This window comes from Strix aluco, chromosome 5 (genome assembly GCF_031877795.1).
Source record: "Strix aluco isolate bStrAlu1 chromosome 5, bStrAlu1.hap1, whole genome shotgun sequence".
Classification (NCBI taxonomy): Eukaryota; Metazoa; Chordata; class Aves; order Strigiformes; family Strigidae; genus Strix; species Strix aluco.
In genome coordinates this window covers 1847776-1872679 of record NC_133935.1, presented here as the reverse complement: position 1 = coordinate 1872679, position 24904 = coordinate 1847776, and the positions used below count along the sequence as shown (strand labels likewise).

At 41.2% G+C, this 24904-nt stretch overlaps 1 protein-coding gene across 3 annotated transcripts in view; it reads right to left on the bottom strand.

Annotated features, from left to right (window-relative positions):
* The window catches only part of ARHGAP8 (Rho GTPase activating protein 8), an 82406-nt gene extending 57773 nt beyond the window's left edge, over nucleotides 1–24633 (bottom strand). For 2 of the 3 annotated variants that reach the window (XM_074825595.1, XM_074825597.1), the window contains exons 1-3: nucleotides 24499–24633; nucleotides 13459–13570; nucleotides 1261–1372 (exon numbers count right to left, since the gene is read on the bottom strand). In XM_074825595.1, the coding sequence (XP_074681696.1) occupies nucleotides 1261–1297 (37 nt within the window). In that variant the 5' untranslated portion in view covers nucleotides 1298–1372; nucleotides 13459–13570; nucleotides 24499–24633. Of the gene's footprint in view, nucleotides 1–1260; nucleotides 1373–13458; nucleotides 13571–22766; nucleotides 22973–24498 lie in introns of those variants that run through there. The other variant, XM_074825596.1, reaches the window with a different exon arrangement.
* Between the last annotated feature and the right edge of the window lie 271 nt (nucleotides 24634–24904).

Below are 24904 nucleotides of genomic sequence, written 5' to 3'. Positions count from 1 at the left end.
TGAAACTTAACAGGCTTTATTAAAAGTGAAATGTATATTCAAGTTGAACACAAAAGAAACAACCAATATGTTAACTGCAGCCTTTGACACAGAGAGGCAGAGGCTAACTCCTTCTGTAAAAAAGTATTTTGTACTATGCATAAAACCAGACAGGTTTCCAAAAAGCAGGGGTAAGGATTTGTACAAAGGATAGATATCAAGCTAACAGGCTTTGAGATGTGCCAAAGAACTAGAAAAGCAAAGTAAATACATATGACCATTTGTACTGCACTCGTTCACAGGGACTAAAGAAGTCCCAGCAGTAATCATATCTGCTGAAAAGCTAGTTAACCCCAACCTAAGCAGCATAATTCTCTGTATGTTCTTTTTCCTTTTTTTTTTTTTTTTCCCTTAAAAAAACATGTGAATGAGAGGACTGGAGCTCAGGAGATGTTTAATAAACCCAAATAAAAAAGAAGATTCATTGTTCCAAACTGAGGGATACCTCAGCTCCATTTTTCTCCTGCAAATGACAGAGGAGTTTATTGCCCTGCTCCATGAGCTACAGCAGAGGATCATCTGTTACTATTCACACTTTTATGGCTGTTTAACCCAGGCTGGGAGACAACACGAGGGGCCTGATCCAGAGCCTGTTGAGGCTGAGGGGAAAATTGCTTCCAGTGGGTTTTGAAGCAGGCCCTGGGAGTGAAAAAGCTGCTCCTGGAAGTCATGATCTGGGGAAATCAGAGCTAAGGTGAGGGACAGGGAAACAGAGGCAGGGGGCGAAGGGTTGGGGAAGATCTGGAAGAGTCTTGCTCTGGGGCTCAGCCTGGCATTCTCAAAAACTTAAGGAAAAAAAAAAAAATGTAATGCTGATCTTTCAAAATGATGAGGCCCCTAATGTCATGTTCAGATTGCTCAGCTCCACTAACATCTTTGGAGATAACATGCAATCCAGCAATCTCTACGCTTTCAATACTTGTCTGTTTGGAGTAATGACTCCCATTTGTGCCACAATATGTGATGATGGCGATATTCCAATAGCCTAGAATTGCACTAGGAACATCTACCAATAATTCATAAAAACTGCATGTATTAAACTAACCTTCAACCCTAATGGTTTAATAGGATACACATCAGTACAGTGGCTGTAAGTCATATTGGATTGCTCCAAGGAGTATTACAAAATGTTGGTGAAGCCTCTCACTTACCGAAGATGCTCTATTAAATCACCTGTAACTCCACACAGATGCCATTTGAAGTATAATAAAAATTATTTACCTATTTCAGCTAACTTCTCATAGTCAATCTCAGACATGTTTCCCCTTAGGAACAAGCCTATGCAGATCTGGCTAACTGATTCTTGAAGGATGAAATGGTCCTTGGGTCAACCCTACAAAAATAAACAAAAGTTGCTGTTATCACAATGTGGCATATTTTACCCACCATACAGATATAAAAAGGCAACAAAAAAACCCCAACCCAAAAATCCCAATTATTGTTGAGGAACCAGCTCATCGGCACATGGCCACCATTTTCGTACAACACAGGGTATTATAAAAGTATTTTAAAACAGCTGTCCAAAAAAAGGCAAGATACGTATAACAACAAGACTTTCAACAAATTGACCTGTTTATTTCAGGGGGTTGTTCTTCCAAATACTTACAGATTACACATTTTTAATGATAGACATCAGAATTGCAGATTAATTCACTTCTGGAAACAACTTAAACCTTAATTTTTTTCTTAATTTTATTTCTCTAATGAAGAAGATATATATATCCCCCTACCCTCACACCAAAGTCACTTATTCTGCAGCAGTTTTAAGTTTTATTACAGGAAACACTCTACGCCTCATGTTTCACATGAAAAAGCTTCATGAAAATTTCAAGTGAGCATTAACATATAAAAAACTGAAAAAACAGCAGTTCCTGTGCGTAATCACTGCTTTTTGTCAAATGCTCTGTGGAGCACTTTGTAAACAGAATACTAAGTAACACACCCAAAGTGAGCATCAGGAGCAAAGAATACAATTTAGAAGATGTGTTTCCCCAAGCAGCTGCTCCAAAAAGCAAAATAAGTACTTTCCTTAAATTAAAAATCCAGACTTGGGTGTGGAGGTAAGAAAGAAATTGAGCTTTTATGATGCTCCTTTTAATTTAAAACCCCTGGTTTATACCAGTTTGGTTTCACCTAAACATGTTAAATAAAAAGAAAACAGGTAAATTCATGGCTTGGTTGTTGAAAAAAGGCATACACGAGCGTGACGTTCTCCTCTGCCAAGAGGTTAGATTTTGTATTGCTCCTTCAAAGCACTGAAACTGGAAATTATAAACAAAGACCAGACAGTCTGCCTGCTCGCTGCTGCCCACTCTGCACAGCCCAAAGCTTAAGGAGGTTTTTTCCAGACCCACAATGCTGAAAGCTAGATACCATCCTTGGGGTTTTATAAACCAGAGGAAGGATATGGAAGTACATAAGGATATAAGAAGTTTTCTAGAAATAAAATGCACATCAACAAAGTAAGTAAATGTCTGTTTAATTATAAGCATATGTTTACCTGTTTTCCTGAGGAGGGGTTAGTCATGGGAGCGACCACAGGTACTACTCGTACCTGTGAACTAGAGCCAGGCTCTAACAGGCAAAGTCTGGCCTTTGGGTTTTGGTTTATGCAGGGCAAAACACATTTGCATCCTGGTATATGACTACAGCTCCCAAGTACTACAGTAAAACAAGTACCTGCTAGCCATCATCATCTTTAAAAGAGCTTCTGATGGCTAATCAAGGTTTTCCATAAATTTTCAAAACATTTCACAGATCTGATACTAATGTAATAGTAATTATCACCAAAGGCAACCATGCATTTCCGTAACTTGCTGCACTGCAGATAAAATATAAACGTGGGTCTAACACTTTGAAGATTTTCAAACACTTACCAACTATTTTATAACAATCTTATTTGTTTCTCGTTGAAAATAATTATCTCCATTGACAGGAAACTCTCAATTTAAAAGCACATACACAAGAAAAAGTCCCATTAAGTTCAAAAGAGAAAACTACGCAATTTCTCACTGAGCAACAATTTTCTTTAAAAAATGAAAGCAATTCTGGGACAGATATATTTCACTTCATGTCAATTTTAACACATGGTATTCAAATTATAATTCCATTGTTGTTTTTAAATTATGATGCAAAAAAAAAATACTTAGTGATTGATATTCCAACCAGTAATTAATTTGTTTATTATTATTCTGAGTGGTATTTAGACATTTCTAAAATTAACAATTAGCAACAAGTGTGATAATGCATTTTTTTTAGAAACTGATTTGTGGCAGGTATTGTAGATGATTTAGTAATTGATATATTTTGCTCAGAACTGCTTGGCATATTATCTGATCACGTGTACCTCCAATGGTCAGGAGTAAATGGCACGTAAGTATCTACTTTGAATAAACAAAATTTAAAAGTGTTTTTGAAGCAAAGTGTAGTTGCAAAAAAAGGAAAGCTGACTTTTTCTATCTTATCTGAACAATTTCCTCCCGGCATTTTTTTCCTAAACGAAATGTTTACATTTTGTAGGAAAGTAATGCTACTGAGAAGTTTTCAAGGGGCTCCAAATTCAACCTACACCTCACAACTGTATTCACTCCTCAGCCTCCAACTCCACCGAGTATTTCGAGCAGGCCTTTCTGCTCTTTGCTCAAGCTGGAACTTGACCACAATAAGCTCTTTGTGACTTATTTTCTGTTACGTTTTTCAATTTAGTTTTCATAGACTACCACCTGCATTCTGCCAAACTTTCAGAACAAAGAAAGGCAATGTTCAATATATCTGATCTTCACAGACTTCATCCCAACCAAATATTTCCCAAAGCTCTTATAAGGAAATGGGGCTCTACTTTCCTTCTAAAGTACCTATTTACAACAGGCCTTTCCATCCTATTGAATTCTAACTGTAAATCATAAATAAAATCATAAGTCATAAAAACGAGGCTATATCTTTGACACTAGAATGCTTTTCAGATGACGTGAGTAATGAAAGTCTCAATGAATTGATGGAACAGGGGAAAAAAGCTCTTTCTTTGAGCCCCCGCTTGAATTAAAAAAAAAAAAAAAAAAAGATACAATCCTGCTGCATAGCATGGAACAAAAACCAATTTCTCCTTGATGCTAATTGCTAATGCTGCAGTTAGAAGTAGTGGCTCAATCTAAAGAGGAAAGATTTAAATCTCTCCCAAAACCTGTCGAAAAACATCTGGCTTTTGAACAGCAAAGTTACTGTACAAGGGAGAGCAACTACGATAGCGTTAAAACATTTGCAAACATTTAACACAAAGTTACTAGGAAGCTAGAAATAATTTAGATGGAATCAAAGAATAAGGGAAATGGGGAAGAAACCATCTGCCTGGTTTTCAGCTTACTGTTCCCTTGGGGCAGCAATTAGAAAGTTTCCAGTTACAAGACAAATTTACTGTAGCACCCTCGGAAATTGATTTCCCGTTGACCACAGCATTCTCTGTTCCTAGGAGATAACATAATCTCCTTAATAGCATTCCATGCTACGTAGCACTGTTTCTAGTAAACTGTCAGATTTAGTGCCTTCCCCCACCTCACCCCACCAAAAAGGCAGTAAAAAAAAGCTCTGAAAAGAGCCAAACTACAAGCCTTTTATTAATAATAGAAATTTGGAAGTATTTTATAAAATACCACATCCTATATCCCTCCACAGGCAAGGTTATTACTTACTGACATCCCTAAAAGAGCATTACTTTATCGAAAATGAAGGCAGTCACGCATGCAGAACTGCTTGATAATGAACTTGCATCTACGGATAGCCCAAACAAAGGCGAGGGATTGCTCCCAACATTTGTCAAGACGCAGATGTCTTTGATGCCTATTCTTTTTGTTCACTCAGCTGTCAGATATAGTCTTCTTCAAATTTAAATAGTGTGGTTTCTCTTCTTTTTTTTTTTTTTTTCTTTTTCCCCCTGATCTTCTTGCCTTCCACTGATACTCTTTGTTACTTTTAAAAGGTGTGACACAGCTCACCGTGTAACATCAGTCTGCAATTTACATTTTGATAGGATGAGAAGTCTGTGTAAACCTGGTATTCGCTAAGGGGTATCGTCTACCAAACCAGGTAAAGTGGTTTCAGAAGATTATTTTATTATTTATAATACCGCAGGAACTTTGCTATGGAGTTTATAAACCCAGCAACACATGAGCGGAGTGCATAACGTACTTGTGAGAAGTGTACTCAAAACATCCTCCTTTTCTTCCACAAGGTTCTCTGCACTAAATAGTACTTTTCCTCAGTGTACTTCCTACACAATGTCTACCAAAACCAGTGTCCATATTCAGCATTAGCAGTTGGTTGCAGGTATTTGACATCATTTATTTCCATATTCTTTATTGACCTACCATTCTTTGTTGGCAATACCTTGGTGAGAATCAGCTAGGCCACGCACAGCAAGCAGACACCAGGCTGCCAGCGAGAGCACACAGGGCTGCAGTTCTCATTTTAAGGACTGATTTGGGGCTAGCTCAGCTAATGTCAAAAGCCTGCCTTGCTACTTGGAGGGCCTGTCACAACCTAGAACACTTTTCATGGCAGAATCAATAAAATCAAGAGGATTACCGTATTTCCACATACACACCGCATGGATCAGCTTTTTAAAAGGCAACTCTGGTTCAACAGCAAAGCAGCTGCACACCCATGGAAGTAATGTGAGTGGTACAGCTGACGGCAGCTTCCCTTCACCACCCACCACCTCTTCACAGCCTTTTCCTCCAACAAGCTCCCCGTCCCAGATACCAGACTTCTGCTGCAGCAGCACTAATGCCCAGCCAACTACTCCTGTTCTTCCAGCTTCTGCTGCCTGTTTTGTGCAAAATGCTCTGAGGGTGGGCTACCTAAGGGTGTGGAGTACATACTCACTCAAAATAACAGTATTTTTTAACGGTGGTGTTGAGATCTGCATCACAGGTGAAAATATGGAAAACCCTTTCTTCTTCACAGTTTCAACAAATTATCATACCATAGAAACTCCGAAGTTTTACTTGGCAGCATAAACTGGGTTTGATTTCGGCTTGTTTTTAAACCTATCAGTGCCAAACTAACACTTCCCAGCTACCTTTTTTCTTCTCTCACTCTCCGTTCTCTCTTGCTTCTCGTTCTGTCAGGCCACTGCTTATACCCTGTGTGTGTAACCCAACTGATAGCAGAGGTTTGCACGCAGGACCCAGATTCCCCTAAACTGCTGTATGCGTGCGGTATTGTATTTCCCCTAGGACAATAAAATACAAACCCAGCACTTTTCCTGTGAGAGCTGGTGCCTCCTTTGCCTTCCCAGCATCACGACTGTGGGCAATGCACCGCTACCACTGCACCCTGCGAGGCTGCAGGCAGTGATCTTACCCCTGTGCTCGGCACTGGTGAGGCCGCCCCTCGATGAGTGGGTTCAGTTTTGGGCCCCTCACTCCAAAAAGGCCATTGAATGACTCGAGCGTGTCCAGAGAAGGGCAACGGAGCTGGTGCAGGGTCTGGAGCACAGGTCTGATGGGGAGCGCCTGAGGGAACTGGGGGGGTTTAGTCTGGAGAAGAGGAGGCTGAGGGGAGACCTCATGGCCCTCTACAACTCCCTGAAAGGAGGGTGCAGAGAGGGGGGATGAGTCTCTTGAGCCAAGGAACCAGCGCCAGGACAAGAAGGAATGGCCTCAAGCTGCGCCAGGGCAGGGTCAGACTGGCTCTTAGGAAGTATTTCTTTGCAGAAGGGGTTGTTGGGCGTTGGAATGGGCTGCCCAGGGCAGGGTGGAGTCCCCATCCCTGGAGGGGTTGAAGAGTCGGGTTGACCCAGCGCTGAGGGATCTGGTGGAGTTGGGAACAGTCAGGGTGAGGTTCATGGTTGGACTGGAGGATCTTCAAGGTCTTTTCCAACTGAGATGATGCTGTGATTCTGTAGGGAGGAGATGCGGTACAGCTCTGCTTGCCAGCACCAAGGGATGAAGGAAGAGGGAGCCTACACCCTACAGCCACGCTCTCTGGTGTACCTGACAGCAGCTTCCATCTTTTGGACAATATACAGGGTCCTAAAGTCTGGCCTATGCGATAGCGATGAGCAGATGTGTGATGTCAACACCTGACTGTAGCCACCAGGCTGAGCAGATCCGAAATGGCAAGAATACAAGCCAAGAGACGGAAGGATGAAACCATTCTTAAAATAAAGTGGGTCTCCTGTTTGCTGCAATGCCTCCTCCTGCCACGCCGAGGGCCGGTACAGATCCACCCCACAGGCTGGAGTCCCCAGCTCGGCGAGGCTGCCGGCCGTGTAGCGAGGCTTTGGAGCAGCGAGCAAAGCTGGGCGGCTGCCCCTCCGGTTCTGCACGGAACTGAAATACCCTTTTCAAAATGAAAACACCGTGAAGCCTCGAAAAGTCAATATTCTAGTGTTACTTCCATACGTCAATATTGATGAGAAGTGTTACTGAACCCTGAAATTCAGGCAAATTTAAACAGCCTTGATTTTATTAAATTTTCCATTTGGGCTCTCATCCCAAATTAATTTTACTACTGAAGTAAGTTCCACTGATTTTGGTGCAGCAAAGATAAAAATACACAAATCCCTAGAACTGGCCACATTCCTCTGCAACTTCAAAACATTTTTAACCAAACTTTCCACGAAAAGTTCATTTTCAAAGGAAAAAGTAATTCAGCAAACTGAAAAAAAAAAAAAAAGAATTTGAAGGACGATGATACACAGATTGGTAAATTATTATTTACAATTAGACAATTATTATTTTGAAAAGTTCAATGCAAGTTTACAAAAGGTTATTCAACTATGTAGGGATATTTGAATCAACTTTAAAAGCATAATCGCTATACTTAATTGCATCTATGTAAATTGATTTCCATATCACTTAAGACACAAACATTTCTAATATTTTGCTTTAAATTTTAGCATGACATATTCCTGCAAATGTTCAGCATTTGCCTTGTGCATTAATATTAACATGGTTTGGGTTCTTACATGTTGAGTTGACACCTCTGTTCTTTCAGAATTAACAAAAACAGTAGAGAATTTATAATGGTCCAAACCACCCATCTCCATACAAAATAACACCGTGCTGTAGCATCAGTACTCTGTCCCAGAAATAACTTAAGAACTTAACTGGTTTTAAGGCTGAGATGAATATATTATGTTAAAATGGAAAAGTAAAAATTAAAATTAAATGCATATGGCCTCAAAAAGAATCCAAAGACTTTATCCTTTCTATATCACATTAGTTTGGGAGATTTTGAGCTGCTTTTCATATAATGACCAGAGAAGGAGCACACACAAAGGCTAATTCCTGCAATGGATTGAGACACAGCCTTGAAAATCAGAAAGAAAGGAAGACAGTCTTCCTGTCACGAGTCTCTGTGCTCTATCATACCAAGTTACACACTGATCAAACAGCACTGATTTCTCTGAAAGCAATTTTCTACTAGGCTCATCCATTCAGCGCTCGGAAAACAGGAGAACAGCATTTACTTGGTGATGGTATAGATTGTCCTAAACTTGGAAAGAAGCCCAAGTTCATGCAGCTGTTTTTTGGGTTTTTTTTGTTTTTGGTTTTGGTTTTTTTTCAGTATTTACTCCTGCATAAATACTACAGCATTATTCTTTAATTACCCAACCCCTCAAACAGCTGAATTGCTTTGTTTCTTTGGTATTTTGAAGCCCCAGGGAAATGTGGCTTTGCTCCTCAGAGCACATCTGCCCTGGAAATCTGAGCCATGAAAAAATAACTCTCCACGGAAGAGCCGCCCGGTGCCATGCAGAAATCCTGGCTGGTGTCTCACCCTGGCAGAGCCATTCTCATGGATAGCGTGCGATGGGTATTTGGCCGCTCTGTGGGCCTCCCCCCCACAGCACACGACTCCCCTACAGAGCCTGCACCCCAAACCCTAGTTCCCTACGCCCAGGCGTTACTGCTCTTAGGTCTAGGGAGTCTGGTTTTGATGCCAGTTTTTGCTGGCAACTCACCCGTGGCTTTTTGTGCTTTCACTCTTTTAACACTCCCACTTCAAGATGGGATGGGATAATCCTCTTTTCTGTTCAGCCACACACCAACTCACTGGTAAACCTGCTCCTCGCTAGCAGTGTGAAGAAGGAGGGGGAGTTGGGGACCCGCTATTTGCAGTTCCCTCCATGACTGTGTTTTTAGTCACACTTCTTTGTGCCATTCAAGCGGCTCTGTACTCCTCCTTTAATTTAACTCCTCTCTCTTTGTTTTCCTGTCTTCCCATCCACCAAGTGCTTCCTTTCCCCTTCTTTCTGTCTGGCCCTCCCCTTTGTTCATCTCTTTGTTTTCGTTTCCACCACAATTCTCTTGTTTTCCATCTTCTCCCTAGTTCCTTTACCCTGTCTTAGCTCTCTGTGCATAACTTTTCACCTGCAACCACCACCAAATCTGCTGGTTAACCGAGCCTTCTGCTTTGCTGATGTCCAAGTTCTCCTGCCTGAAGTTCTCTCTCTTCTCATCTCTCCCACTCTCAGCACAATTAAATTTCAAGCTCTCAGGCTGCATATGAATAAATGAACCTCCGAGGTTGCAGACCCTCCAGGAACAAAGGGAACGGAAAGTCCGTAACTGCAAAAAAGGTCTTTCTTTAGTCCACTACATTTCCTACTGCTACTCTGATATTTGTTAGAACAGAATTCTGTCTGAAACTTGCAGGCAGATCTTCTTTTATTTGTACAACTTCCTAAATTATTAAGGCTTAAGAAGTCATCCCACTACGCTTTTTCTGCTTAAACTGTTAATGATGAAACGTGACTGAATGAGTAAATTTGAATGAGTGTTTGTATTCCCTTAGTAGTTACAATTATCCTGGCAACTAAAGCTGCAATTTTCTAAGCAACAGTTTTCATTTCTGATACAGTGTTTGTTGAAGCTTGATGGCTCAATAACCTGGTACGCAAACAACTTCCATCACTGAGCTACCAGTGTGAATACAAAGCAAACTCTGTTCACCACATGGATGTATAGCAGCAAAGATAGGAAAGACCAGAAAGAGTAAGCACTTTTATCAAAGAAGAAGATAAATGTAATTTTGAAGCATCCTCTTAAAACCTGTTGGTTCGAACCTTGTTTAGAACAAAAATTTATTAATGGTGAAGGGAGGGGAGGAGGTCCCTGCCTGCTCTATTGTACTTGTTCTGAAGATAAATCAGACTTCAGTTTCCAATGCCATCAACTAGGTAATTTTTAACCAGTACTGCATTCATTTAAAGCAAACATCCACTGTATATAAAATAGATAAAGCACCATTTGCTACACTGTGCAAGAAAGTGAATTCTCAGCAGGGTGGATGGTAAACACTGTGTAGCACACTCCTGAAGTGAGAAGTTGAGTTTTTGTTGGACAGAATTATGTCTCCTCTCTGAGAGAACCTTGAGGGAGAACAATGTATTCATTAGGGTGGCTTTTTTTACACATACACATGTATTTGTATATAAGAAAATTTAGATCATTATCTAAAATAGTACAGATGCTGGAGTGGGAAAAAGATACAAAAGTACAGGGTTACTGCCTAGGGCAGCACAATCACACCCCTCCTGCCACGGGGGCTGTGTTGTGGTTTGGGACATCCTGGGCCATGAACCACCCCCATGGATGCATAAACCCCACTCTGTCCACTCCTGCCTTTCCTCCAAGAGCTGTCTCTGGACCGCAGGCTGCCACGAGCCCTCACTCACCTAATAAAACATTTTCCCACAGTTATATAGAGTGTCCAACCTCAAAGTATACTGCAGCTTGCCCACCTCTGTTAACGCTTGGGATCACCTCTGATGCAGGACTGCAGCAGGCAGGTAAACACCGAGCAGGTTATACTTGGAACCTACAAGTTCTAGTAGACTGCCCATCACTAGTTTTCCTCCTCTACTGGGAAACCAGTGATGCATTGCCATTTCATTGTCCATGAAATCTGTAAGCCTGGTCTCTTCCCCCTGCCCTGCCATCCCTTCTCTGCTGGAAGGAGTCAAAAATCTATTTATAGGTGAGAATTAAGCATGTCAGAGTGAAATAAAACTTGTTTCCCTACTGCATATAAATATCTGCATGTATCAGTCATTCCCAGTTCTGAAAGCACTGAAGTAAAGGGATTATTTCTACCCATTACTAGCAAAGAGGTTTTGGAAATACTCTTTTGTTGTCTGAAACAGCGCAGCTATTTTCTTATCACATCCACTCGTTCATCTGGCACAGTGCAACCGCATGGAAGAAAAAAAGTGCCTAATGTATAACCAATTAACAGAAAGCCATGTATGCTTGCTGTATCATTAGGACAAAATTATCTGAACATGGATAAGTGGCTGCAATATTACACACTAAACCACCATTTTTTGATTCAGTGTAAATGTTTATTGACTAAACAAAGATTACTATAATGTAATCATAATAAACATTAATGATCAGTCATCTATGGAACTTGCTCTCTAAATTAATATACCGTAATACACACTAATGTGGCAGAATTATGTTGAGCTGAACTCATGTTTAACTAGCGCTTCCGTCTCAAGGGATTACACACTTTCAGTTGCAGACAAGTATATTTTTAAGACCGTGTTTTTTAATTAAATTAATCTGACAAGTTACTGGACAAAGGGTTGGTGCGTTATGATAAAAAGGGGTTTTTTAATTGCATAATTATTCACTGGGGATTCCTCCGGCTGGAATAAATTAGGGCTTTTACAATAAATTAATATTCTTCCTATATTTATGCAACACAGGCCAACGTCTCCAGCTCTTGTCAAGATGTAGCAATACCCAGGTTTACCACCACTCCTCCCACCTCCGAGTGCACCAAATGAAATAGTACAGGAGGAGAGTTCCAGGAGCCATTTTATACACATAGCCCATGTTTAATTATAAACCCCAATTCAACATCAAGTTAAACGATGGTAACAGTACCTATCATTCCACTGTTTCTCCATCTGCACTGGATTATTTCTGAATCGGTGCACTGAAGACCCAGATAGTTGTTAGTTTGCCCGAAACAATTATTTCTCCATTAATTCACAAGTATTAAGATTAAACATTTTCTGTCTGGCCAATTTGTAAGTTATCATAACATACTGTGCAAGCCTGGTAGTGTTTTACTACAAGATTTCAACACACCACGTCCCTGAAGCTGCCAAAGCAGTCTAGTAAGTGTTTCAGATGAGAACTCAGTCATTGATCTGCTTGTGCCAAGGGGCTCAGGAGGGCCCAAAATGGTTCATGGGTTTGATACCAGCAATATAATCGAGCAGCAACAACCACCACTTCAAATCTAACCTCGAACCCAACTTCCCTCCTGTTGTGGTTTATCCCCAGCCAGCAAGTAAGCACCACGCAGCTGCTTGCTCACTCCTCCCCCCTCCCAGTGGGATGGGGAGAAGAATCAAAACAAAAGTAAAAATCACAGGTTGAGATAAGAACAGTTTAATAACTAAAATCAAATGTAATAATAGTAGTAATGAAAAGGAATATAACAAAAAAAAATAAACCGCAGGAAGAAGACGAGTGATGCCCAGTGCAGCTGCTCCCCACCCGCTGACCGATGCCCGAGCAGCGATCGGCCCCTCCCGGCCAACTCCCCCCCGTTTCTGTACTGAGCAGGATGTTCTATGGTCTGGAGTAGCCCTTTGGCTAGTTGGGGCCAGCTCTCCTGGCCGTGCTCCCTCCCAGCTTCTTGTGCACCCGCCTGCTGGCAGCGCACGGGCAAGTGAGAAGTCCTTAACTCGGGATAAACACTAAACAACAACTAAAACATCAGTGTGTCAGCAACATTATTCTCACACTAAATCCAAAACCCAGCACTGTACGGCTACTGGGAAGAAAATTAACTCTACTCCAGCCGAAAACAGGACACTTCCATATTCAGTCCACCTCAAATTTCCCCTCTATTCACATCAGCACACCCCATCCTCAGAATCTTAATTTTTAAAATCACATCCCTTGCTAGATTTCTATAGATGCTTTGGAATTACAACTGAACAAACATTGAAAAACAATTTTACATTTCAAGAGCTTCAACTGCTTTCTTGATGTTAGAATTGTAAAGACTATGTTAAAATGTTTCTTGCTCATCTTGCCACCAAAACTAAAACTCAGTAGCAACTCATACACACTATATTTTGATGGCTTTTGTCAGCAAAATTTTGTGATAGGTAATGTTTGTGGAAGAGCACAAAGAATTCTTGTATGTGCAAAACTGCAGAATAAAATAATAAATTTGCCAGGCAAGAGTATGGAGTAACGGGAACTAGAAGAAGAAAAAGAAATCAAGGAGTAAAGGGAGGAAAAGGCAGCTCTTTCCATACTAAACTGTAAAGGCTGGAAAAAAAACCAAAACAACCCTGAAGTTAGACTTAAAAGTTTGAGATACAGTAAAAGGCTTCCTCCCCTGTGTTTGCTATCCCCGTGTCTTTTAGAGGTGTAATTCTCTTACCTGGTATGGCACACAGAAGACTAGCTCCAAAAAGACTAGCTAAAATCTGCATGAGAAGCATCCCGTGCCGTGGTGCAATGATACATCAAGCGTGACTTTCACGTTCCCTGTACTGGATCAGAAAAAACTGAAGTCACATGAAAGAAAGAGATGACATGGCATAAATTAACTGTATGAATCCAAATTTGTTCAAACAATTTTCATAGGTTAATTTTTTTATTGGAAAGATTTATGTGGCATCAAGTATCTCTTGTCCTCCCAAAGCTGACATAAACAAGGATTTACACATTTTTGCTGCCTTGATGTACTTGGACTAAATTGACAGAAATGGGATTTGGCATCTGGATGTGGATCAAATTTTTATTGCTGGCTGATGTGCTTCCATGTATATCTGGTCATACTGACTGTGGAACCACTGCCCCATTATAAAGGCTTCTACCCTGAAGACTTCATCACCTTATGCAAAGGTATTTGTCTACATTCATGCATGTTACAGAGCAGTTCTCAGGTAAAAGATTGTAGAAGAAGAAATGAAGCGATAGCAGTAGCATGGTAGGTGAAATGACAACTTATCATTAGGAACGGGATTCTGTGACCAGACCTTAACAAAAGCCAACTTCAAAAGAAATCTTGTTAATCCCCTACTGTAACATAAAATTACTTTCTGTCATTGCAGCTGGTTTATTACCTTTCTCTCTTTAACTGCGCCCCCAAACAGGCACAGATTATCATCTTAGGAAAGAATCAAAATTTCTAACATCTGGAAAATAATAAATCCTATTTCCCACGTAAGAAATCTAACACTGGTAACATATTGCAGGGATGATGCATATTAGCCTATTAATCTCCATGAAACACAACTAGAAGCTCTTCGGAGGTACTTAACAACACTGGTACCTGGATCTTTTTAAACTTTCAAACATACACACGCCAACTGCTACACAAATCCAAAGATACAAGTGCATCAGTTGTACACGCACTTACTTAAATCTATGCTAACCTCTAACAAGACCACATTGCTCATTCATTATTCTTCTCTGTCAGCACATCCCATAAAAGGAAAACATACAGAAATTTTATATTACTTACACATTGAAGAAGTCTTTACTGTTGCTACACTCTATAGTGTTATTACAGGCTACAGTACTACTACAACAGAAGCGAGGCAGAAGTCTGAATTTAAGCAAAGCAGAGAGGGAAACATACTGGTTTTTATTAAATCCAAAAATGCAGCAGGGTTAAAAAACAACTGGTAGGTTTTCAGGCACTCAAGCCCTTCAGGTGACCTGAAAGGGAAGTTTGTGCACCCAGCAATTTACCATATTATGCGTCTTTCAACAACATTCCCTTTGATGTGTTTAATAAATATTTAATAAGCAGTATGTAAACATTGAAGCACAGAGCATGAGAAAAAAACAAGGACAAGGATACTGTAAGTCAGCTGTGGAAAATACCAAGGCCACTTACTGAGGAGAAGAACACACAAATTACTCATTAATGCAATGATCAGAAGTAAAAAAGGTTATCAGGTCTTCACCTCTCACTGCCATAATTCAAAATTAAACCTTTTCAATAAATCCCTAGTTTTTCTTGAACATTTATACTCTTTCCAAGAATGTGGACACACAGCTTACCTCACCAGAAACACTTTACACACTTGCTTTACCAACATGGTTGGCAAGAAAAATATTATTTCTTTAGAATGATTAATCTATGTGCTGTGTTTGGCTTAGCTGTTGGCCATAATCAATAAATGACATATAAAACAGACAGAATGAGTATTACTAAGCCAGCTTTTTTTTTTTTTTTTTTTTAAGAAGCAGCTTAGATGGCAAACCCTGTATAGAATTCAAGGCCAGGATGAAGAAGCCTTCCATTCTCTCAGAGGGTCCATTAAAATTATACAGCACCCACACACAAAAAAACCCAAACAACAAAACCCAAAACAAAACAAAAATCAGCCTTGCACACTGCTTACCAGATTAGCTTTCAGGAACACTCAAGCATAAAATTTGAGAATCCCATCAATGCAACAAAGCATTTGATAGCATACTCTGCCTTCTTTCACACATGGATTATTTTCCTTTTTTTCACTTTTATTTATAAATTAAGAACACACACCTGTAAGCCACTTGCCATATCTCCACGTAAAATGGATATACAGCCTTATTAGGTCCAGCTTGAGGAAATCATTCGGGACAGCTATTATGCACCAGCTCACATATACACTCAACAGAAGTCCAGCTAAAATGAATTATGTGTTCAAGGTTTTCATGAATCAATGCCTCGAAGAAGCGTTAGCTGCTTGATTAATCAAGAGGCAGTTCTGCCACTCTTCACCTAATCGGATCTTGCCACTCTTGGCTCATGTTGAGATTTATTTTGCTTCAAAGTACTTTCACAGGTACCAGGATGACAATGAAATTTGGTTCCACTCCCCGCTGACTACAGCTGCTAGAACCAAAACCTTCAACTTGTGCCCACCTGGTAGATACTGGGTGAAAATAAACGGAACTCCTCAAGGAGCAGCGTACTATTCAGTGTCAGGGATGGTATCGCAGCAGAGCTCTTTATGAGCTTCAGTTGAAAAGTGACATTCAGGAGTAAAGTACTATTGCTTTTTCATCCAGTCTTTGGTATATGACTTCTAATGATTCCCCTCTTTCTTTTTTCATAGCTTTAGTCAGGCTTCTGTAGGCTTTCATGAGGCTTCTTAAACATTAGCGTAAATTTTTCTCCCCATCTGACTTTAAAATCCTCCGTAAGTTATCCCAAGGGCAGAGAAAGATCATTTGGGTCTAGAGTCAATTCATTCACACTTTCCGTCTGCTGGGAAAGAGAGAAGAGAGAGGAAATAAAAAAGAAACTGAAAGGTGAATTTCTAATAATATAATTTATAATAATTGGGTCCTACATCATCTATGGCTGAAACAAGAAGCTATTTTAACCAAAGGCATCTTTTAATTAAAATGACATTTCTATCCAAAAACTTTTACCTACTGTTGGTACAATTAAGAGCAAAGGTAACGAAAAATTAAGGATAAGATTTTTCCCCAGTTTACAATTTCTTTCTTTTAGTTTGTATGTTTAATGATTTCTAGTTGGTATCATTCTATGCTTGGATGTCTTCAGGGACTTTTCGGCAACAACCAGTTTCTTTGCGCGGGTCTTTTGCAGAAGGGAGAGAAACTTCTTAAGCAATAAAACAATAAGGGATGAGAAAAGTTACCAGGTTGTCAGAGGAAATAAGAAATGCAGTATGTGAAGCTAATTACAATTAATTACTAGCTTTCAGGTTCGTATCAGTGTCGTTCTTTCTATTTTAACTGCAGCAAATCATTACATATTTATACATGGGATGTCACCAGGTCACAGTGAACAATCAGTGAGGCCACCACACCCAGAACTAAACACTCATACAAAAGAGACCTATAACATCATGTGCATTTGTGTAACACCAATATGCAGTACTACAAGCTCTACTTGCAAAGACAGTTGTTGAATCAAGCACAAACAATTTTTGTTTCATTTTTCCTGCAGTATTTTCCTTTGCAAGTCTTAATAATGTATCTTTTATTCTGACTTGTAGGCTTCTGACTGCAAAGATAAGGTTACAACCGTGAGTTTGTCAAGTCTGCTTAATCTTTCTGTCCAGCAAAACAGTCTGTAGAGTAAGTCCAGATGCGGGGACAAACAAAGCTGCAAACATAACCACAACTTGCTCTGCTACCTGAACACTGTCGCGGAAGAATCTTCCTACCATTAGGTAAGATCAAAAAACCACTGCTAAATAAACAAGACCCAGCGGACATATCGGAGCGGGAAGATGCAACTAAGCCTTCAGGCACTGGTTATTTCTGGCCTCAGAGTTTAACAGGAAAACTTGCCTCCAGGTTTGACGGCATCCATGCATACAGAGTGAGATTCTGTGCCCGAGGAAATCACCACTGTAACGCACACTGAACTTGTAACTCGCACTGATCTCAACCGAGTTGGAATAGGGTTCCACTCCTATGTTGTCAGGTATTTTCCTCCCAAGCATAGGATCACTGCTTATAATAAAAACTCTCCTTCTGAGGAATTTGAGAGTTATCGAACTTCTAGGGCAAGTCACCCCTCACCCCCGCAGCACCCAGGTTCAGCAGGGGACTCCCTAGCATCCCACCAGCTAACATTCAACAAGCAGGTTGAAGCTGCCAGTTCTCAACTTCTAAAACCCAAGAGGCAAACCCCATAAACCTCAACCAATCGAGTATTTTTCAGACAAGTGACCTTTTCATTCCCATTTCATACAGTAAGTGACAATTAAGCCCTACATTCATGCAAAAGAGCTCAGTTATAACAAACTGAGATTGAAAGTTAAAGCTACCACGGTTTCTGTGCTACCACATATCGAAGCTAGATCAAAATGCTGCTAGGAGCACCAGTGTTCTCTGAGGCTACAGAGGTCAGCCCTTAGTGCGTAGCCTTTGTTCAAAGCCAGCTCTGTAGGGAACATGCCAAACTTCTGAATTTCAGCCTCAAACTCAAGCTTCAAGCGAGTGGCTTCTCAAGTTTGGGACAGCTTCACAAGAAGAGAAAGGAGAGTGAGATTTAGAGAAAAAAAGCCTATAAAACTCTTAACTTTTTTCACTGTTTCAATTCATTTACATATTTAGCACGTGTAAACACATGAAAGATTATACATATAGCAAACAAAATCATTTTTGCACTTTTTTTGCCACACATGGTAGATTAAAATACTGAATGATAATAGTAAAGATGGATGTGGAAAGCCTGTGAACAGAAACACCTTGGTCTTTCCAATATCTTGTATGACAGGTTATTTATGCATTCTTCCGTAATAATTCAACGTCTTCTTAAAAATAAGAATGGACTCACTACCTTTATGTTCTGAATCTTCTCTAGTTCTTCTTAGTTATGTGATAAAAGATACCATGAAGTATTGCAGAATGTTGCATGCGGTACGCTGGTTTCTGAGCGTGCACATTATTGTGTGCTTACAGACCTCGTATTCAGTGGGCTAATAAATGACAAGGAATAGGTTTTCTTTAAAGTTCAGACATGGCTCTATAGCTTTTTAGCTGGTAGGTATCTCAGTGGAAAATTTTTAGTAGACATGCATATGTGTGTGCATAAAGCAACACAGGTTTAAGAGAACATCATCAGACAAAACAGGAATAGTGTAGATTATATGATAGCAGGAGTGTATTAAGAAGATGTGGATATTTACAGAGATTCTTCATTGGTACTGGGAGGTGGGGGGAAAGACTTATTTCCGCATACAACCTTGTAACTTTTTCCTGTGCATCCCTCTTCACACCTTGCCCAAGTTTGCCACGCCTGTCACTTGTGAGTCTGGGCTGGCCAGCAAAATCCCCACTGAGGGCTACCACAAGGGCACACAAATGCCCGAGAATTCTGTAAGCAGTTTAAGGTTTAATTTGTTTTGTTTTGTTTTAAAATGTCTATCTGCAGAAACTTGGTATATGTTGTGACTCGTTACATGTTATCTTCATTGTGCTATGCTGTCACCGTATGTCGCTATGTCAGAGAACGCCACTGTATGTCACACAACAGCTGATTCCTGCTGAATGTTCTTAAGTTCTGACATTCCTGCAGCATCACACCAAAGATAGTGTATTCCCTGATGGTTGTGTGAGCTGTATAGAACAGGAAGCTCAAAGTCTTCAGCAGGCTTAATTTCAAAGTTAGAAAAACTTAATGAAATACAAGCACTGCAGAGCACACAGTGACAGCTATAGTCTTTGCTAAGAAATTACAGTGAAAAGAAATATTGCTAGAATAATTGATGTAAAAAAGTATAAAAGATACCTTCAGAATGAACAAATCAACAAAAAAGCCCTTAAGGCAGACATCACTGAACGGCAATGAAGTTACACTGTTGGGCATTTTCTTTACTATGGACAGGACTGGTATCACAGCCTCGTTGGTATCACCTGAAACTTCCAAGCCCGAGACCCTATTTTCAGTTCTTCACAACTTTATTTGTGGGTTGAAATTTTCCAACCTCGAAAGCATGCGAGTAAGATGGGAGTTCAGAAGGGTTACTGAGAAGGCTACGTGAAAGAAATGGGATTTGAACAAGATAAAGAGAAGAGATGAGATAGGAAAGAAGTTGAATGAGTCCCAACTGGGGATAATAAGCAGAAAATCTGTGCTCACTAATGTAGCTTGAAATGAAACCCAAGATTGTTCTGTCACACCATTTTTTTTTTTCCTATCAGCACATCAGCGGTTACATCCTCTTACATTGCTTGGCCTGAGAAAGAGCAACCTACAATTGCTATCAGTTATTCCATCACATCAAGACTCAGAAGTCCGTACAGCTAATCTTGAGGTTCAGACTTGATCACGACCTACACTGGTGTCAATATGATCCTACAATAGAATTCCCATGTTTTTTAAAATTAAAAGTTTATATGTGGATACAAAGCCATAGAGTTTGTTACAAGAATATCAATGCACTTTCTAAGCCTAAAACGGAAACCTTCCGGAACACCAGAGATGAGTTTGCCTCAACAATGTGATTTTAGGTCTCTATGCATACGCACAAAGACTTATTTTTAATTACAGGCACAGAACAGTATTTTTTCTTTCCACGTAATTCTTTCTTCAGCTTCTGCACAGGAGAATGTGATCTGAAGAACCACCGTTCATTTCTAATGAAAAGATGATTGTCTTTCCCTCTTGTTAAGTAAATGTAGTGGATGTAGTCACAGAGGCAAGGCTTGCGTGAAGGTAAGAGGAGATGATCTGGAATCCATTTTCGCCTCTGCCAACGATTTCCAATGAGACACTTTGCAAGTCATTAAACAAAACTCTAAAGATTTGAAGACTACCTAGGAGTTTGCGGAGACAACGTGTAAGGAATATGAAGAGAGCAGTTCCCAGCTTGCTCCCCTTGACTGACAGATCTGCCATGCTTCCTGAATGGTGAAAACAGAAACATAATCCTTATTTCTGGAATAGTTTAAAAGCATGCAAAAATAGCTTAAAGGAATACCTATATATCTTTGGTTTTCCCCAAAATGAGAGAGAGAGAGAGATGCTTTGCTCTTCAAAGAACTAAGAATATGGAGAGTAGCCTGACATAAAGAATTGGCTTGAGAACAAAAGAAAATTGAGTAGAGCCACCAGTCTACAGAAAACCCCAAATAACTGCTGGAATCCATGCTGAGTGCCTGGCACTGGACACATAGTCCTTGATTCTCAGACACACCTGCGGCCCCAGGTATAGTAAATGGCAGGGCTCACCAGATTCAAAATTCCTTACAAATGCATGGCTTGACCCATTGCATCGCATATTTGCATGATTAGAGGAATATTTCTTACATGTTCATCAGCTCATGCTACTTATTCCCTGTCTGCAGTCGCTGTCTGCATATGCTGTGAAAATTATTGTCATCATAGATCAAAGATTATGCCTCCAAAAGACAAGAGTGAGCAGGAGGGGGAGAAAAACTCTCAAAGAATATGGATTGCATCAATATCATATAAAGTGAATTCAGTAATAATGAAAGATTCGGTAAGTATGACCAAAGTAAGACATCCAATAGAAGCAGAGAATAAATCATTTCTTCTTTATTTTTTCTTCCCTCAAATGTTCTCTTGTTTCTAACACCAGATATTGTAAGTCAATGATTATATTTAGTTCTCTTTAAAAAATGCCTTATATTTTATAACAAAAGAGCTTATTTTAGTTAGGGTCAGGGAAAATTTGATGGTTCAACTACAGCACTCTTTAGTATACTGGTAATACTAACTGCCAGTCTCTCATTTGATGCAAAGAAAGCTTTTTTGGTAACTGTCTCCTTGAAAAGGCACCAGGTTGTCAATTTTTAAGCTGCCAGGCTTGAACAGTGTATACATACAACAGAATTTGTACCTTATTATAGTAATATCCAGCAGTGTTGCTAAAATAAAGGTCTTTTGGCAATACTTTTACAATTACTCTGCACTTTCATTCCTTTTCAGTCTTAGATACTGCTGACTCAAACTCTCCCTTCATCAGTACTTTCACCCACATATTCTAAAGAGTTTTTTTGGGAAAAAATATCAGTTAAAACCAGCATGATTTTATATTTTCCAAATTTTTTTCCTCTGTATTTATTTTATTTTGCTGTTAAAATTTTAATAGTGTCCACATAGGCTGGTCTTTACGACAAATTATGTGCTTTTTCTTTTTTATATATATAACATAAATCCTAACCACACCTCTTCATTCCTGAACATGAAGTAGCTGCTTCTTTTCTGCAGCTGTGGATGTGGTGAGCAGCAAGAGCTACTCGAAGTAACGTTGGGGAGTCATCCCCAGGTGGCCCCGGCTGCTCGACCCATTCCTGAGCCGCAGCCTGCCTGGATTCCCTCATCTCCACCTCTCAGAGCTGCATCCTACATCCCTAGCCACAGCAAGATCTCAGACTGTGCTTTATATAGTCTGCAGGGTGACAATCCTTACCCTAGAGTTACAATGTTCTGTTAAGTCTCATTTAAAAAAAAAAAAAAATCAATTTTAAATAAAATGGGAGTTATAGTTTCAATAACACAATGCCTATTAAACAATAACTGTTCTGTTGTGTCTGAATTTCAAAATTAAACCAATCCAGTCAGCACAGCATAAACACAACTATACTATGCACAAGCCCTTTACACCAAGGACTGTTTTGACTCTGAACAAGTTGTCTGAAAAAAAACCTGTTGAATTTAAAACTGATAAAAACCCATACCTACATAGGCATGTAGAATCCTCACTCAGTTCAGTCACACGATGAGTTCATGACTCTATTCATAAAGAAAAGCTTAAGAGTTCATAGGGGAGTACAAAAAAATACTGTTTACACATTTCCCCAGCGGTACTATTAGTAAACATTTATTCAACCCAGAACTTTAAAAATACAGTTTACATCTCCCCATGTTTATTTACTTTTTGAATTCCTGCTCTAACAATGAAGAAAACCACACTGGGAACTCAGTTTCGTTTCACTTATTAAAGTAAGTTCCACCTAGCATTACGGCGTATTTTTGTCTGAAGACACTGGAATGGGGGACATCGTGCAAAAGCAGCTTTAAAAAATAATTCTTTGGTTACAGAAAGACCACTGCCTGACTTAAATCTCTTCAGAGACCTCTCAGCAAACTGCTTGATTTGAGGCTATTTTAGGCAGCATACCAAAGGCCTGTAACACGTCAGCGGCAAAAATCACACTTAGATGTCAAAATGCTTCCCAAAAGGAGAGCTCACTCCACCTTGGAAGAGGTTTTGGTGTCAGAAACAAGGGTCCTACCTTCAACGGCCCCGACTACTGCTCCATGACGAGCTTTACTCCTGCATCCAGCCACCTAGGTTGGACTTGCCGAAGTAAAAGACCAAAGGAAAAGAAGTTGAGCGATCATTCAGCTCAGAGACTGAGTAACAGGTCACAGCTCATCTGTGTTTAAAAAAAAAAAAAAAAAGCCAAAACCCCAGCAAGGTCATCAAGACAGCATCAAGGACAGGAAACTCCTGGCTGTGCGCTGTGACGCTGGTGGGAAGGGAAAAGGCATCTAAGCGGGAAGGGATTTCAGGGGAGCTGCTTAACCTGCTGTGCAAGTGTGGGAAGAGAGGCTTGGCCTCTTTTGTCTGCCCTGAAAGGTTTCAGCCTTTGGTGGACTCCTACCAGGGTGCGTTTGGAAGGGGGCTGGATGGGAGGAATTGCAGGAATGCTTAATGGCAGCAAACAAGAGGAACCGGTTCCAGTCCCGACTCCCAGCCTACCACTGGCCCCCCAGGAGTTTATCGGCCTTAACTAAAAACCTCGTGCCACCTTCTGCCTGGAAAACTCACTACAAAAATAACGAGGTTACCATCGCTCAGACATCTGGGAAGGTGGGAATGAAAGTTTCACACACAACATGAATTCAGCCCCTCGTGCACATGCACACTGACACATGTTAACCTTGCACCAAAAATGTGATGCTACACACGTAGGAAGCGTGCTGAAAAACAAACAAATATATATAAATATATAGGAAGCGTGCCAAAAACTGAACATATATATATAAATATATAGGAAGAGTGCTGAAAAGTGAACAAATATATATAAATATGTATTATAATGGAGGTGACGAGGAATTAATTTTCAAAAGACTGGTAACAAAGAGGACAAAAGAAAACCCTAAAAGCACAACATATCAATACATAGCTAGAGATGTTTTTTAAGTGATATTTTACAGCTTATATTTACAGTGTTGAATGTCCATCACACGTTTACTGTAATCTCTACCCCCTTTTCTGTGTTTCTCGTGGGGTTTTGTATTGATGCGAGCTCCAATTCTGCAATAGGACTCACAGAAACTTTTCGTCCTGTTAAGTTCTCTCATGGAGTCAGAGCACAAATTCACCTACCTACCACCAAACGCAGAAAACTGTTTCCTATGTTCTTAACATACGGAATTGTACTCAGTTGAGCCCTATCCTTGCACAAAGGGCCACAAGACTCAGTTCTCAGACTGAGGTGTAAGCACCGGTGTAAAATAACAGCCTCATACCTGTGACCGCATAAACCCGTCTCTAGTTATGACATTTGAATCGTATTATTGTGGTAAACAGTAAAAATTAAAGCTCCCGGCAGAAAGGCCACACCGACAGCCAGCCTTGCTGGGGTGAGCTGGGCACAGGATGGAGCAAAATGGGGCGGGGGGGGGGTATTCCCAGTGCACCCAGTTGGTCGCTTCACCGTCAGAGCGTTTTTCACCCGAAGGCAGCACCCCAGGCTGTCAGGACGCGAAGCAGAGAAATGCACCTGTACAGCTCCACACACACACGGGGAAGAGCCCCCGGGGGTCCCGCCTGGGCCCCGCCAGCAGCTCCCGGCCTGGGCCGCTCCCGGCGGCGAGTCTCCCCCCAGCCCGGGAACCGCCGCTGCTTCCACCTCCCCTCAGCCGCCCCGCGGAGAAGGAGCCGGGGCGCAGCGGGCCCCCGGGGACGGACAAACCGGGGCCCCCGCGCCCTCACCGGGCCGGACCGGCCTCACGTACCTGGCAGCGGGCAGGGGAGACTCGCAGGAACCACCCAGGTGCTTCTCCCGGCCGACACGACGCGGGCGGGCAGCGGCAGCACCGCCCCGGGGCCAAGGCACCTGCGGCTGGGCGGGGGGGGCCGGGACAGCGCGGGCGGCTCCGGGCCCTGACTAGGCCCCGGGGCGGGGCGGGGCGCTGAGGGCTCGGGCCGCCTCACCGCCCTCCGCTCAGCCAGGTGCGGGGCGGCGGCTGTGCGGGCAAATGCCGGTGCTGTCCGAGCCGCAGCACAGCCTTGGCCTTTCGGTTTCGTTTCCCGCGGCAGGAGGAGGAGGAGGAGGAGGAGGAGGAGGAAGCCGGCAGTGGGGCGGCGGTGCCCCGGGCCATGGCCCCCCGCGTGCCCGCTGGCTGGGCCGAAGTGGGGAAA